Genomic DNA, 18599 nt, shown 5'->3' with positions numbered 1-18599 from the left:
ACTCCCCACATACAGGTGTGTTCATGAAAACGTCGGAATGAAAGACAAAAGTTGTGAAGTGTACACATATTAACACAAGAACATTCCATATGCTTTACAACTGACAGTATCAGATCAACTTGCACAAATACTACATGATCTGAATGAACAAAAGTTAAAAAAGAATGCGGTTTATGGTATTACAATTGAGAGCTAATTTGCCCCTAGACATAACACGGGTAAATTTTCTTTTATTATAAATCATATATTCATAGAGTGTGCTATATACAAAGATATGAATTATATCGTAATGTAAGGATCATGGTGATATGATCATGTTATACTATACTCTGCACAGTTTATATTAACATTCATTTAATCAGACACGTATTTTACACTTAAGTTCTAATATAGTTGTAATGGTTCTATATGCGTTATTCTTAAGCCAAATTTGGGATACGATCTTGGTTTAGGCAGCAAGTTTTGATGAGGTATCTTGACTTAGGCAGCCATTTTGGACGCCATCTTTCTCATTAAAAAAACTATTTTATGTCCATTCCGTAATTCATATTTAATATGAATAACACATTTAAACTGATATCATAATGCATAACATAATGCATTTCCATACTTTAAACCACATACGCGATGGTCATAATTTAACAATATTAAGTTGTGAACTGACTGTACCATTTTGAAAACCATTGATAAGCAATAGCAATATTTGATAATTAAAAATAAGACCAATCGTTTACACGCTGAGTATGCAAAAGCTTTGTAAGATATTGTCATAGAAAACTAATAATAGCTGAAATGCAATCAAAGAAGTGTTTTTATTTTCAAGCAATGTATAGCCATACCCTGATCACAGTTGTTGCCTTGCCAGCCAGGTGAACATGTGCATGAGTACGCGTTTTGAAGATTATTGCACGTGGCGCCGTTCATACACGGGGCGGGAACGCATTCGTTGATATCTGAAATACATTTCAGCATGTGCAACAGAGTGATAACTTTGAGCGCCACACGTAGCCTATGCATTTGTGGCCACATCGATCCATTTAACAACACGCCAAGACAAGTATTTAACAAATGTATAATGTTACGAAACGGTAATACAATTCGTTACGCGATTGACTTGTATGGCACAATGTGCTAATCATAAAAAGCCATCCGTTTACAGGCTGGGTATGAAATAGCTTTGTGAACAAATAGCCACCGGAAACATATTTAAAGGGAAATTAACACGGATGGTCACAGGTTCTTTATAAACATACCCTGATCACACTTGTTTCCTTGCCAGCCCGGTGAGCATGTGCACGAGTACGTGTTCTGTAGATAAGTGCATGTGGCGCCGTTCTTACACGGCGCAGTTGCGCATTCGTTGGTACCTGAACGATAAACACAACAATCACAAGGTCTCAATTAATCAGCGTGGTTACATTATTGATGTAGATCAAACCGTACCGACACATATTAAAATATGTGTATAAATTCGCCATGTAAGCGTTAAATTGAACAAGCAACAACAAAATCGCTAATCCGGTAGAAAACGTCACACACCCGGATTTGGGTGTGAATAGTGGATTTATAGTTTGAAACATATCCTCAATCAAGAATCTGAATGATGCCAGTCTGGTACAATGTATCATTGAGAGCCCAAATATTTCCAATACGATTTTCAAGTAGACCGCCCGTTTCAGCATTTTGAGAAATATATCAATATTGTGATATATGTGGTTGGAGAGTAAATTGATCAAATTAAAATTAAAGATTATACCGAAATGTCAGCCGATATGTTCGCTTATACACACTTTTCGGTAAGCATGGAATAAACACTTCGTTATATAATGATTAAATATGTTGCGAAATTACTCAATACTGGTTGAAAACACCTTTATTGTATTTGCCAAAATTTGAAATAAAAATGATATGGATAAGTTTTTAATCGGCTCAATCAGCAAAGGTTTATCAGCAATCAGTCAATCGTAAGATAAACAACAGTCTTGTAATTGTATAACTAAAATTGTGGATATTTGTGCTAATTGTAAAATTCAAGCATGATCCTGTTGTACAAGAAGGCGAGCCCGCATGCACGTATGTGTGTGCGTGTGCGTGCGTGAGTGCGTGCGCGTGTGTGGCCAAGCAGTTTGAAGATGTTATACAATGTCTTATTAGTGTATAAAATGAGTCTGTAGTGTTATATTTTAACAAACGAAGCTTCTGCCAGGCGTTCGTCTAAATAGCGGGTTGATAGGTCGTATTACTGATTATAATGTATCTTTGAGCAGAAAGGGACGCTGATGGACCGTTACATCAGTTAAGCGCATATTACCATAGTTCTCTGTTGCTACACAAACTCAATAATGCAAAATTCGGCATCTATAAAGTACAATAAATACAAAACGCCTGCAAGTGTACTCGACAAGTCTTTAAATGGAGAGGATGTCATGGGATATGTTTAAAGGGTATGAAATGTTATATCAAGCGACGTGTTTATAGAAACACCCTTGTGTGAGTTATAGCGTCGGTAACAAGAGGATTAAAGGTGCAACCCTCAAGCCCGAAACTCTCATGGATTGACGTTTGGGCTAGCTGAGAGATATTAGTAGTAACAGATTTGTGGACATTTATACCTGAAGCAAAAAGCAAAATCATGGGAGGATTAATGCAGATGCTAAGGATTAAGCAAGTAGTCAAACGAGTTGACAAAATGTATTGATCCGTTAAATCGAAAGCATTCATCTAGCAAGGATGATGAACATTCCGACTGGAACAATAGCATCAACGACTGTTAATGTTTATCAAGTCATAGATGCTTTTAAAACCCAAACGACAAATTAAAAAACTCATGGCCAGAACATTTGTATGGGTCAATATCGATATACCCCAGTGGTAATCATTCTGTTAGTGAGGTTAACCATTACATGTATCATGAATTGTTTAATTTAATACCACGGTTTTGTGTTGCATGACTCACTATTGCACCTCTTAAGTGTTGCCTAGTCTAGCCTGGCAACATTATAGTTATTGCTGACTTTTTTAATACTTAATGACCAGTCAATATAATTGCATATACAGGCTAGAATCAATTTTGTGAATTATCTTAAAGTGGCATTTGTTGCTGGCAAATAAACAACACATTGGACATTTCTTCGCTTTGGTTTTGGTTAAACCCGTTTATTTCAAAAATTGTCTAAACGTGCGTACAGGGTTCTAACAATATCTAATAAAGTTGAAATCCAATTTGTGTCCAGAAAGCACTTCAGTGATTCAGACACCAAAGTGTAAGACGTGTATCTTATAAATTCAAGATTGATTGGCTGACAAAATAGTTCCCATGAATGTGACATTAACTTTGTATTAGACATGATTTGACTTTGGTACCTACTGCTACTCTTTCTGAAACAGGAACACGCAGATACAAAAACTTCAAAGCGGTTGCTAAAAACAATTAAAAGTTGAAGTGTTGGTTATTATATTACATGTTATGTAATGGATTGATCTGCTGTACTGTATGTTTTTCACTGGTCAATAGACGGAAATATACATAACTTCGTTGACAACTTTAAGTCTGAAATAAGACAAAAACTTAGGAAATGTTTTTTTTTCAAATTAGAGTTTGACTGATACATGCTGTTCAGCACCAAAAGTATGGCGAGGTCAGGTAGACAATCCAATGTATCAAGGTTGTAAAAACTTAGGAAATGTTTTTTTTTCAAATTAGAGTTTGACTGATACATGCTGTTCAGCACCAAAAGTATGGCGAGGTCAGGTAGACAATCCAATGTATCAAGGTTGTAAAAACTTAAAAGTGGCGTGTCATTACCACCAGATAATATTATACTAGGAGTCACCAAGAACAAACACCATATGATCTCACTCATTTGAAAACATGAATGCACGAATAAAAAACTTCACATATTGTGCTCTCAAACACACAAGTTTGTCGTTACAGGAGATATTGATACTGAATCATATACACTTGTAATTATCAATCGAACTAAATTTAACATTACCAATGAGGAAGTTGACGTTGTCGTGATAGGCAAATAATTGATGCTGTAGACACAAACTGCATTTGCATTTAAGTGGTAGATGATTAATACTGTCGTGTTTGGTTTGTTGTTTTATTTCTATGTAGTCCTGAAACTCTTATTATTGATCATCATGGAATTACCAGTTAGGGTGTGGGAGGTTATTTAAAATCGTAAAATGGACTAAAAGCATAGACATGTTACGACAGATTCGATCTCTGCACAGGCTATCTCTGTACGCGACACTTTTGCTTGATATTTTTGTATCGGTAAGGCAAAAGTTATTCAGATGCTGAACGCATGCAACTCTAAACAAATGTTAAGTCGATATGACAGCTTATTTAGAGTCGACCGTTTTTTTTTTCAGAATGGTACGGAAATCCTGATACAAAGGAAAATGTAATCAATACATGTGGGCAGCCATGGACGTATAATAGAGTATGAGTGTGCAATCGCAAGCAAACCAGCCTCGGAAGCATGTTGTGAACATATGAAAATATGCTCACATACAGGCGTCTATATAGAAACACGTTATAGATGCAGACCCACCGGATCTGAATCCATGTGCCTACTGTTGGCGAAAGAACGATGAATCACACACTTGTATTTATCCATAACAGTACCATCAAGCGTTGCATGAGCTGCACCAAATTTGCTTAAAACGATAAAACCTGAGTGAAAGAAATAGCCCATGTTCAAAATTGTGTTGCTTATGCTATAATTGGCGACATCTTTGTGTTTGTTTTTGTCAAAAGATTCAGGTTGACATAATATAATCTAATAATAATAAGACTAGGCGAACATGTTATATAACCTATTTTGTCGATGAGTAAGGGACGATGGAGACTTTTTCATGTAATCGTTGGTATAAAAGACAAAATATGTAAACTGAACAAATTTTAGCACAAGAACATTGCCCTATGCTAGAGTCATCCCAGCATTAGATAAAATGGTACACATACTTGTTTTATACATGTTTGGAAATGATGGCCTGCTCTTGATCTTTGTAAACAATGGTTAACAAAATTCGTATACTGGTATTTTTATTGATATATAAATTGACTCATGAAATTAAACCGGTATTTTTGTCAAATACAACAAATAATGCAATCTAAGGTGTGGCTTTAAAGACATAAGCTGTATCCAATGTTCGTGTTAAAACGATATACCCATATAAAACTAAACTGTACACATTTTAAATAAAAATTAATATAATCCGACACTTAATTTGTAACATGTGCACACATGTATTATCATTGTGCCAAATGTTAATATGATAATGATTTTACCAGCAAGTTGTCAACTACCATCTTGATAGTTGGCAGCCTTTGTAAACGCCATCTTCATACTTAAATATAACATTAGTTGCATTTATTTGGTTATGTTTACCATGCGTGACACTTCCAAAATGGCATTATAATACATTATATTTTAAAGTTTGCTACGCAAAACAAAATAACAATGAACATGGCAGACATTTTGCACGCAATATTGCAGTTATGAAGACCCTAAATCTTCATCAGGAACATGTTCCCTATCGAAAAACACTTAAGCATTTCCTATACACCGAAATGTCGGTCTAGTGCGAAATAATCAATTTTCTGCTGTACTCTATTGTAAATGCACTGTTTATTTTTTTTTTGATTTTTGTTTTAATGTGAATTAGGTTAAAATGCTTAATTTAATTAGTGTAAATGTATACTGGATGCGCCATAAACATTTTTTATATTTACCGACAATAAAAAACTCACCATAATACTCATGTGTCTGCATGTTAATTTCTTAATGTTTAGTTTATACTTTTGTTCAATAATGATAAAACAAAAGTTTCATTGTTTAACATATAATTATACGGTTGATATATAATTTCTAAAGATCAATACTTATAGATCAATAGCACCAACAGCATGCATAACGTAATTAGGTTTCAAAATATTCATTTTTACTTGTGTCACAAATTCATATCAAAGAACAAGCGCAACACCAAGAAACATCGCTTTAGATTTAACTTGGAGACACTGAAAGATCCAGATGTATAAGCGGCATTTAAATCACAGATCTCCGGTAAGTTTGTAGCCATGAAGATGTAAGAAAAACTCATCGACACCATCACTCACATTATCAAAGACGTTTTGTTGTATTCAACAAATGATCTTCTTAGGTAAGAGAGGACGAAGAAAAAGCCATGGATGGCCGAAGAGATCCTTTACCTCTGCGACAAGAGTACAGATCTGATGCAAGAGAGGTACACCAGTCATGGGCCTAGAATACCAGACAACAAACATGGTAGGCTAGTTTAGGATGAAGATGAAAGAGGCCAAGAAGGATGTGGCATGTATCAACATTGACAAAGAGAGTACCGCATTCCTAAATAGATGAAGTGAAAACCGTAGCGACCTCTACAACTATCTCATTCAACCAGACCCAGTCATCTCCGAAGTGATCACAGTGCAGGAGCAGAGGACAAAAGTCTGCCCATACTAAAGGCAGAGGTGCATGATGCAGTGAGCAAACTAAGGCAGGAAAATCTGGAGTGGACAACGTACTTTAATAGCCCATTAAACATAGAGGAGAGGCAACGCCTGGAGTAATCACGGCACTTTTCCAGATAGGAAGAAGAAGTGGCCATATGAATGGACCCAGTCTCTGGTCATTCCATTACCTAAAAATGTCAATGTAAAGCTGTGTGAGAAAAACCATAACATCAGCCTCATGAGCCATCCAATATTCATCCTCAACCGATTGAAAAGTAAGGTTGAATAACTGCTGGTAGAATAGCAGACTGGATTCAAGTCTGGGCTGATCACAGTGAAACAGATCTTCAACTGCAGAGTCATCATTGTGACACCTGAAACACTAACACGGGCTCTTCAACAACTTAAACTAGTGAACAAAGCGTTTGACCAAACGCGGAGTGATGACCTATGTCAGGTTTTGAAAGGGTTCAATATTGAAGAAGTGCTGTTGGAAGTGATCCAAGAACTCTATGAAAACGCTAGCACCATCGTTGTTCAAAATGGACAAATGTATTACTTTTTTGGATATCAATGGGCGTCCGTCAGGGTTTTCTCTCTGATCCGTCCTGTGAAACATTATTTTGTGAGAAGATAATGCAGGAGATTTCCTAAAACCCCACACCTCGGTCTCCATCGGTGGCAGATCCACCTCCAACTTGGGATTCGCTTATGCGACTCACCATGGATGATACCAGTAATGGAAGTATCTCACGAACAAGCTCTATGAAAGAGCATGAGCATACGGTATGAAGTTCAGCTCAGAAAAGACAACGCTCATGGTGAGTAGCATGAACAAAATCACCATTAACGGCAATTAACATGAAGACAAAAACACACACATTTATTTAGGAAAAACAATGCCTAAGGATGAAACAATCATCGATAAGGTCCTAATAACAATCACCATAACTACTGCTGCGTTGGCCAGATTATGTACAAGCAGATCCCTCAGCTTTCCAGCAAGTATAGGTTTTTAAAGTCACACGTAGTCTCTATTCTACTGTGCGGCTGCAAGATCTGGACACTTCACGGGAAACAGAACGCAGGATAAGGCCTTTGGGAACAAGAATCTACGAAGACTGCTCGGAATTTGTTACTTGTTACACAGTATCAAATAGTACACCCGGAACATGACAGCAGAACTTGTTAGTCCACAAGAACCCCTCCAACTGACCGTCAAACGACGCAAGCTGGCTTTGATTTGAACACGTCACCAGGCACGACTTCTATGCAAGACTAAGCGCAGGAAACCCTTACTGGAGGTTTTTTGTCGAGACGGCCAAAAGAACAGCTGGATGGTAAATGTGAAAGAGTGGACGTCCCTTCCATGGCTGAGCCACTGATGACAGCCCACAAAAAACTGGCGGGGATTCTCTGTTACGTCGTCTCTCATAGTCCATAACGACCTGAAATGATGATTGAATATCGCCATTTTCTAACTCTATAGTATTAACAAGGCTTTGTTTTAGCCATATAAAGAAAACTACCATTCCCTTTGGAGGCCATGTTGTTAAAGGAATTGGACCATTTACTAACTCAGCAGAGATATCATAAGAACAGATATTCTGACCAAGTTTCATGAAGATTAAACCAAATTAAAACAAGTCTAGAGTGTCTCCAAGGTTTACCACAGTCACTTTAGGACAACTACCTCGCTCTCTGGCGGTCATGTTTTAAACGGACAATTTTCAAGCTCAGATGATATTTCATTATGATAAATGGTCTTACCAAAAGTTATAAAAATTGGGCAATAAATGCGGCCTCTAGTGTTACTTAGGTGAATATTGACGACGCAAAACGGACGAATGACGACGGACGATGCACGGCAGACAAAAAGTCTGCAGATTGTGCTCAGGTGAGCTTATAAAAAAGGCACGGTTTGTTTTGTGTATGTTACAACGATGCACATACGGGGTTTTGAGATCCGCTTTGCTAAAACCAATTGGATTAAAGTTGCAATTGAGGTCTCGTTTATACTAAATTGATTTTTTATGATTCCTGTCAAAGCTTAAACAATGACATTAATCTATTTTACAGCACAGTTTCAGCTGCAATCGATGTTTTAAATATCCAAATACAACGGAAATGTCAAATTCCGTACTGCGCATGCGCGAATGGGACAATATAATTTTTCACCATTCCGCACGTGATTGCTAAGGTTGCTAAGTATTTTGTGGACTGTATTTTTTTCGCGCTGGTGGCACGTGATTGCTAAGGTAGCGGGCGACAGCATTTTTTGGACAGTATTTTTTTCCCGCTGAGTCTGACAGCATTTCTATGTCACGATGGCAAAAGAGAGTTTAACATTTTGAATAAAAGTGAGGTATAATAAAGTACAATGTTACATTAAGCAGACAAAACATGGCTTGCTGTTAGATTACTAAACAAGGACAGCTATAATTTAAATGTATGTTTATGCTCTCATTGGTATGAAAGGCAAAATATGTAAAATGAACTAATATTAACACAAGAACATCAACACATGCTAAACAGCTAACATCATAAGATAAACTGAAACACATACTATTTAACCCTAATGGAAAAATGTTAAATAATACGTATTGTGATATTTAATTTATATCAAATTTGCTTCGTGATATAACAACGGTTTGTTTTCATGTCAAAACAATTATTTATTCGTAACACGTGCTTTATAAAAATGTATAAATGGTATCTTATGGTCAGGATCAGGGCGCTTTGTTCGTGTAATATTATATTCTCACTGTGAATTAACAGAAACTGTCACGTGACCACAAAAGTCAACGTCAGTAGTCATTTTATGACAACAAACAGCCGCGCAAGGTAGGTTTTTTTCCAATATCTTTGCTGATCATCCTCTGACTTTCATACGACCTAGTGCAGGCAATATGGCATGCATATAGCTTTCGATTGGTATATCACGCGTTGTGTGTGTTGCTCTGGTTTTCGAGAACACTTCCGCGCACATTTCCATTTAAGAAGCAAACGTCAGTAGTAAAATTTCAAAGAGTCAGTGTTCTCGAAAATTAACTATCACAGAACTGTCTATGCTTTACCGGAAGAACAAATATTGCATATGTCTATGCATAAACAAACAAAAATATCTACCGGATAATAAATAAACGTTTAAAGAGTGAAAACAAATATGGCAAACGTCAGTAGTACGTTTAGGAATGGCAAACGTCAGTAGCAAAAATATGATCAGTAACGATATTGGAAAAAACCTACCTTGCGCGGCTGTTTGTCGTCATAAAATGACTACTGACGTTGACTTTGTGATCACGTGACATTTATGTTCATTCACAGTAATTCTGAAAATGTTATATTTAAATTTATTAATTCAGACACTAATTAAGTACTTAAGTGCTACTAAAAATGGATTATTTGTACAAATGTATTTTTCTAGAGCCAAATTAATTTAACAAGTATGTTTATTGCCAAGGTATTTATAGCCATACCCTGATCACAGTTGTTGCCTTGCCAACCCGGTGAGCATATGCACGAGTACGTGTTCTGAAGATAAGTGCACGTGGCGCCGTTCTTACATGGTTCATGTGCGCATTCGTTGATATCTGAATGATAAACATCAATGTCTCAATTAATCAGCCTGGTTACATTATTTGCTCAGAACAAACCGTATTGACACATATGAAACGATGTATATAATTTTGCCATGCAAGACTTACATTGAACAAGCAACAACACATCGCTTATCCGGTAGAAAATGTCAAACACCCTGATTTAGGTGTGATACGTGGATTTTAAGTTTCAAACATATCCGCAATCAATAATCTGAATGATGACGGTCTGGATTCATTGAGTGACCTAAGATTTCCAAGACGATTTCTAAGTTGATTGCCCGTTTCAACATTTTGACAATCAATATTGTGAAATATGTGGTTATATAATCATGCTTTATCCATTATCTAGCTTTTGTTCCTAAGGTATTATTTTGTTCTGATGGCTTCTGATTGGAGAGTATATTGATCGAATCCAAATTCAAGATTATACCTAAAATGTCAGCCATTATGGTCGCTTATACAAACTTTTGCAGTTAAAAGTCCATCACAAACAATTGGATCAAAATGTAATGCGTTTTAACTGGAAAACATGTCTTTCTTAATTGCATTTTGTAAAATATATTAAATATTAGCAACAAACATTCATTTAGTCTAATATTGCCTATACCTGAAGAGAAAAACGACAACGAAAATAAGAAGAAACATGTTTGCTTATGATATTCATAATAGATTTCAAACTAGATGTAAACATCGTGTTGGTATATTCGTTAAATTCAAATGCATTATAGTGTTGCAAAAGTATTTAATAATGGTTGTCAACACCATTAATGTGTTTTGCCGAAAATTTGAAATAAAAATGATATGGACGAGTTTATATTCATCTAAGTCACCAAATGGTAATCATCAATCAGTCATGGGTAAGACGAACAACAGTCTTGAAATTTCATAACTAAAATTGTGGATAGTTTTGTTTTTTTGTAGAATTCCAGTATGATCCTTGTAAACAGGAGACAGGATGGTTCATTTTAGTCGAGCCTGTATGCAATTATATGAGTGTGTGTGTGCGTTCGTGTGTGCATACACATGTGTGCGCGTGCGTGTGTGTGTATTTGTTTGTGGCCAAGCCGTTTCAAGATGTTATACAACGTCTCGGTAGTGTATAACACTAGTCGGTAGCTTTATATTTTAACAAACTAGCTTCTACCAGGCGTACGTCTAAATTGTAGGTTGATAGGCCGTATTACTTATAAGTATGTACCTTCGAGGAGAAAGGGACGTTGATGGACAGCTACATCAGTTAAGCGTATATTACCATACTTCTTTGTTTCTACACAAACTCAACAATGCAAAATTCGACATCTATTAAGTAACATAAGTGGACAAAATCCCTGAAAGTGTACTCGACACGTTGTTAAAGGGAAACAATGTCATGGGGCATGTTTAAGGGGTATGAAATGCCATATCAAGCGACATGTTTATATACACACCTTATATGAGTTGTAGCGATGGTAGGAAAAGGATAAGAGGTGCAACACTCAAGCCTGATACAATCATAGATTGACATTTGGGCTAGCTGAGAGATATTATAAGTAACAAATATGTGGACATATAAACCGAAGCCAATAGAAAAAACATGAGAGGATTAGTGCAGATTCTATGGATTAAGTAGTCAAACGAGTTAACAAAATTTATTGATCCGTAAAATCGAAAGCAAGCATCCAGCAAGGATAGTGAACATCCCGACTGGAACAATAGCACCACATACTGTTCATCAATGTTCATCAAGTCATAGTTGTTTTTAAAACCCAATCGACAAATTTAAAAACTCATGGCCAGAACATTTGTATGGGTCAATATCGATATACCCCAGTGGTAATCATTCTGTAAATGATGTTAACTATTTTATCCCACTTTTACAGCGAATTCGGTTGATTAAAGCCCCGTTGATTAAATATTATCTATAATCAACGGCAGGACATGACGTCAATATTTCGACGAAATGACGTCATAAATCCAGCGAAATTATCCAGTCAAACTAATTTTGTTTAAACAAAAAGGTTTACAAAATAAAAAGTGGGATAAATAGAATAATAGGTTAGTGTTGATTATAGATCAGGTTTATCATGCTCGGCACCAAAACGTTTTCTAAGCCTCGCATAATAAACCTGATCTATAATCAACACTAACCTATTATTCTCTATATCATGAATTGTTTAATTTCTTACCTCAGTTTTGTGTTGCATGACTCACTATTGTCCACCTTAATTGTTGTCCAGTCTAGCCTGGCAACATAATAGTTATTGCTGACTGTTTAAATGCTTAATGATCAGGCAATATAATTACATATAAAGGCTAGAATCAGTGTTGCGAAGTATCTTCAAGTGACATGTGTTGCTAGAAAATAAACGATACATGAACATTTCTTCGATTTTGTTTTTGTTTAACGCGTTTATTTCGAAAATTGCCTGAACGCGCGTACTAGGTTCTAACAATATCTAATAAAGTTGAAATCCACTTTGTGTCTAGAAGACATCTTAATGTTTCCTTAATGTTTCCGACACCAAAGTGTATGGCATGCATCCTTTAATTTCGAGAGTGATTGGGTTACAAAATAGTTCTAAGGAATGTGACATAAAATTTGTATTAGACATGATTTAGCTTTAGTACCTACTGCTACGCTTACTGAAACACGAACACGCAACGACAACAACATTAAAGCGGTTGCTAGAACAATTAAAAGTAGAAGTGTTTGTTATTAGATCGTATGTTCTGTAGTAGATTGATCTGTTGTACTGTATGTTATTCGTTGGTGAATAGACGGAAATATACATAACTTTATTTACAACTTTAAGTCTGAAAAAAAATAAATAGGAAATGTGTTTTTCAATTTAGTGTCTGACTGATACATGGTGTTCAGCACCAAGAGTATTGCGAGGTCAGGTAGACAATCCTAAGTCTAAAGGGTGTACCAACTTAAAAGTGGCATGTCACCAGATAATATAATACTATAATATAATACTAGGAGTCACTAAGAACAAGCGCCATATGATCTCTCTGATTTGAAAACAGGAATGCTCTCAAACACACAAGTTAGTCGTTACAGAAGATATTGATACTGAATCATGTAACATTTTAATTATTAATCTAACTGACTTTAACACATCCAATGAGGAAGCGGAAGTGCTCGTGATAAGGCAAATGTTTGATGCTGTAAACACAAACCACATTTGCATTTTAGTGATTGCTGATTATACAGTTGTTTTTGTGTTTTGTTGTCTTATTCTTTATAGTCTGCAAATTAAATTATTGATAATCATGGAATGACCAGTATGGGAGAGGGTGGTCATTTAAATTCTCAAAATGGGCTGAAAGCATAGAGAATTCACGACCAACTCGATATTTGCTCAGGTTATCTCTGTACGCGACACTTTGGCTGGATGTTTTGTATCCGTAAGGGTAAAGTTACGAAGATGCTGCACACATGCGACTCTAAATAAACTTTTAGTCGATGCAACTTATATACATGATTTTGCCAAGGAGTCGACCTGGTTTTTCTCAGCATGGTACTGAAAACGTGACACAGAGGAAATATTTACTATAATCAAAACGTGTGGGCAGCCATGGACGAAAAGTAGGGTATGAGTATGCAATCGCTGGCGAACCAGCCTCGGAAGCATGTTATGAACATATGAAAATATGCTCACATACAGGCGTCTATATAGAAACACGTTACAGATGCAGACCCACTGGATCTGAATCCATGTGCCTACTGTTGGAAAAAGGACGAGGAATCACATACATGTATTTATCCATTACAGTAGCATCAAGCGTTGCCTAAGCTGCATCCAATTTGGTTAAAATGATAAAATCCAAGTGAAAGAAATAGCCCATGTTCAAAACTGTGTTGCTCATGTTATAATGAGCGACGTCTTTGTGCTATCTTTTTTGCCAAAATATTCAGGTTGACATAATAGAATCTAATATTAATAAGACTAGGTAAACATATATAACCTGTTTTGTCGATGAGTAAGGGATAATGGAGACTTTTTCATGTAATCGTTGGTCTAAAAGACAATATATATAAACTGAACTAATATTAGCACTAGAACATTGCCCTATGCTAGAGTCATCCCAGCATAAGATAAAATGGTACACATACTTGTTTTATACATGTTTGGAAAAGATGACCTGCTCTTGATCTTTGTGAACAAAGGTTAAATAATACGTATACTGGTATTTCGATTGATATATAATTTGATTCATGAAATTACACCGTTATTTTTTTCAAATAAAATAAATAATACAATCTAAGATGTGGCTTTAAAGACATAAATTGTATCTATTGTTCGTGATAAAGCGATATGCTCATATACTACTAAACTCTATAATATTTATATAAATAATAATCAAATCCAACACTAATTTAACACGTATTGCTACTTATTTATAACACGTGCATACATTAGTATTATTGTGCCAAATGTTAATATGATCATGGTTTAATCAGCAAGTTGTAAGCTACCATCTTAATAATCGGCGGCCTTTGTAAACGCCATCTTCATACTTAAATATAACATTAGTCTACATTTATTTAATTATGTTTAACATGAATAACACTACCAAAATGCCATTATAATACATTATATTTTACAGTTTGTAACGTAAATCAAAGTAAGAATGAACATGGCAGACATCTTGAAAGCAATCTTGAATTTATGAAGACCCAAAATCTTAATCAGAAACATGTCCCCTATCGAAAAACGCTTAAATATTTACTAAACACCGAAATGCCGGGACTCGTTCAAAATAAGCACTTTTCTGCCGGACTATATTTTGAATGTACTGTTTAATGTTTATATGCTTAATTAGATTAGTGTAATGCATAGTACTGTCATACGCCGAAATGACGGATTATAATGTCAAACAATAAATGTATTTGTAGATGCTTTTCAATCTATTTTCACGATTAAAACAACGACTTGAAAACAATTCATTATCAATATTGACAATAAATGTTTTTAACAATTGCATAAACACATGCATTAGAAACGTTCGAAAAAAAAGCTGGATTAATATTTGATGTATTGTTTGACTTATGATGGGGACAGCGGTAATTTTCAATTAAATATGTGTTAACTCGTAAAACTATGAGTGTACATCAAGATAGTTTATTTTTTAATGATAACTTATAATCAACAATGAGAGTATATAAAATGTATACTGGATGCACAATAAACTTTTTTTTTAATTCACCGACAGTTAAAAACAAATCAAAACACGTATGTGTCTGCATGTAAATTACTTAATTGTTAGTTGATGCTTTGTTTGTTTGTTTGTTTGTTTTACTTGAAGAATTTGAAATAGCCAGATGCATAAGCGGCATTTAAAGCACAGATTTGCAGTAAGTTTGTAGCCATGAAAATGGTAGACAAACACATCGACCCCATCATCAACACTATCAGAGACGTTTTGCTAAATTCAACAAATGATCTTCTTGGGTAAGAGAGGAGGATAGAAAAAGCCATGGGTGACAAAATAGATCATTGACCTCTGCGGCAAGAGGATAGATCTGATGCAAGAGAAGTACACCAGTCATAAGTCTAGAATACCAGAAACATGGGGTTGGGTGAGGATGAAGATGAAAAAGGCCAAGAAGGAGTTGATTGATGTGGCATGTATCAACATTGACAAAGAGAGTGCCGCATTCCTGAAAAGATGAAGTGAAAACCGCAGCGACCTCTACAACTATCTCCTTAAACCAGACACCAGTCTTCTTCAAAGTGATCACAGTGTAGAAGCAGAGGACGAAAGTCTGTCCATACTAAAGGCAGAGGTTGCATGATGCAGTGAGCAGCCTGAAGGCATGAAAATCTGGAGTGGACAACGTCCCTCCAGAGCACATTAGGCATAGAGGAGAGGCAACGCCTGGAACAATCACGGCACTTTTCCATTAGAGAAGAAGAAGTGGCCAAATGAATGGACCCTGTCTCTGGTCATTCCGATACCTAAAAATGACAACGTCAAAGTGTGAGAATAACCGCATCAGCCTCATTAGCCATCCAAGAATCGTCCTCAACCGATTGAAAAGTAAGGCTGAATAACTGCTGGCAGAAGAGCAGACTGGATTTAGATCTAGGCTGATCACAGTGAAACAGATCAGAGTCATCATTGTGACACCTGAAACACTACCATGATCTCTTCCACAACTTAAACTACTGAAAAAAGCGTTCGACCACACGCGGAATGATGACCTATGTTAGGTTGTGAAAGGGTTCAACATTGACGACTTGCTGTTGCAAGTGATCCAAGAACTCTATGGAAACACCAGCGCCACAGTTGTTCTAAATGAACAAAAGGATTACTTTTAGGATATCAGTGGGCGTCCGTCAGGGTTTCCTCTCTTTTCCGTCCTGTTTAACCTTTTTCGTCAGAAAATAATGCAGGAGATTTCCCAAACCCTCACAGCTCAATCTCCATCGGTGGCAGACCCACCTCCATTTTGAGATTCGCTTAAGCGATTGACCATGGATGGTAACAGTAGTGAAGTATCTCACTAACAAGCTCTACGAAAGAGCATGAGCATACGGGATGGAGTTCAGCTCAGAAAAGTCAAAGCTCATGGTGAATAGCATGAACAAAATCACCAAAAACGACAATTAACATGAAGACAAAAACGCACAAAACTATTTAGGAGAAACCATGCCCAAGGATGGAACAATCATCGATGAGGTCCTAATAAGAATCACGATAACATCTGCAGCGTTGGCCAGACTTAGCAGCTTATGGACAAGCATCTCCATCAGCTTTCCAGCAAGCATAGGTTTTTCAAGTCCCACGTAGTCTCAATTTTACTGTGTGGCTGCGAGATCTGGCCACTTCACGTGGAAACAGAACGCATGATACAGGCCTTTGGGAACAAGTATCTACGTAGACTGTTCGGCATCTCTTACCTGGAGCACAAGAACAAATAGTACGCCCGGAACATGACAGCATAACTTGTTAGCCCACAAGAACACATCCGACTGACCGTCAAAGGATGCAAGCTGGCTTTGATTTGAATACGTCAACCGGCACAATTTCTATGCAAGACTATGCTCAGGAAACCCTTGCGGGAGGTGACCGTCGAGCCGGACAGAATAACAGCTGGATGGCAAATGTGATGAGCTACTCATGGCAGCCCACAAACAACCTGACCGTCGTCTCTAATCCCCCTAACGACCAGACCGGTCAAGGAAATGATGACTGCATATAGCCATTTAAGGAACATGGTCCCGCCCATTGGCGGCAATGTTTTTCAACAGACGAAGACCATTTTCTAACTCTATGGTATTAACAAGGCTTTGCTTTAGCCATATAAGGAAAACTACCATTCCCTCTGGATGTCATGTGTTTAAAGGACTGGGACCATTTACTAACTCAGCAGAGATATCATACGAACTGATATTCTGACCAAATTACATGAAGCTAAAACCAAATACAAAACAAGTCTCGATTGTCTCCAAAGTTTTACTATAGTCACTTTAAGACAACTACCTCGCTTCCTGGCGGTCATGTTTTTTTTAAACTCAGCAGATATTTCATTATGATAAATGTTCTGACCAAATGTCATACAAATTGGGCCATAACTGTGGCCTCTAGAGTGTTACTTAGGTGAATGTTGACGACGCAAGCCGGACGAATGACGACGGACGACGCACGGCAGACAAAAAGTATGCAGGTTGTGCTTAGGTGAGCTTATAAAAAAGACGCGGTTTGTTATTTTAATGTTACAACGATGCACATACCGTTGCAGTTGAGATCCGCTTGGGTGACGTTCTCTATGTTACGTCCCTGCAGGTGTGCGGGCTCACTACACACGGCGCCGAATACTGTGAGATTGGACTGGCTGTCCTGTACTGTCTTAATGAGCCATCCCATCTGGCAGTCGCAGTTGAGCGGATTGTCATATAGATAACTGGAAAAACGATATATCTTATCTACATTTGTTTAATTGTTTGTCACAGTTTTATTGCTAACTAAAGACCTTTTAAATATAGCATTTGAATACCGAGATGAAGTTTAGAAATGGAATTTTTTTTATTAAACAATTGTTTAAGACTGTGTAAAGCCTCGATTCTGGTACTTCGCAATTACCGGACATAACATCCATGAGTGTACTCGTGGCATACTGGTTGGATTATTACCGGTAAAATAACCACTCATTGTGTCTCCTTTTTTACACAAAAATACATGGGATATTTGAACCAACGTAAAAGCGGAAAGAAATATAGCCCTGTGATTTAACATTCAAATATCACAAGTGCACACGTTTCAAAGATTTCCCGGGTGGATGAACAGAACATCAAGTAATCTCAAGCGAGTCCCAGCTAGATATAATGTATACGTCTCTGCTGGCTATGTGAAAAACACTGCACTGTAATAATGGTCTAAACAGATGAGATATAAGACTGAATAAAACGGCATGTTATAAAACAACTATGTTAATGAGAGCAAACGTCATGTATTCATAAACCGTTGGATTTGTTTGTGTGTTTGTTTACAGAAGGGACAGTTTATAATTATAAATCACA

At 36.7% G+C, this 18599-nt stretch overlaps 1 protein-coding gene across 1 annotated transcript in view; it reads right to left on the bottom strand.

Annotated features, from left to right (window-relative positions):
* LOC127863563 (adhesion G protein-coupled receptor E5-like) overlaps positions 1-17977 on the bottom strand; it is a 39441-nt gene extending 21464 nt beyond the window's left edge. The window contains exons 1-4 of the mRNA XM_052403128.1: positions 17814-17977; positions 9967-10080; positions 1254-1367; positions 840-953 (exon numbers count right to left, since the gene is read on the bottom strand). Of these exons, the coding sequence (XP_052259088.1) occupies positions 840-953; positions 1254-1367; positions 9967-10080; positions 17814-17946 (475 nt within the window). The 5' untranslated portion in view covers positions 17947-17977. The remainder of the gene's footprint in view (positions 1-839; positions 954-1253; positions 1368-9966; positions 10081-17813) is intronic.
* Between the last annotated feature and the right edge of the window lie 622 nt (positions 17978-18599).

The sequence above is a fragment of the Dreissena polymorpha genome, unplaced genomic scaffold (assembly GCF_020536995.1).
Source record: "Dreissena polymorpha isolate Duluth1 unplaced genomic scaffold, UMN_Dpol_1.0 chrUn016, whole genome shotgun sequence".
NCBI lineage: Eukaryota > Metazoa > Mollusca > Bivalvia > Myida > Dreissenidae > Dreissena > Dreissena polymorpha.
The sequence above is the reverse complement of the archived record's forward strand: the minus strand, read 5'-3'. Positions and strand labels throughout refer to the sequence as shown.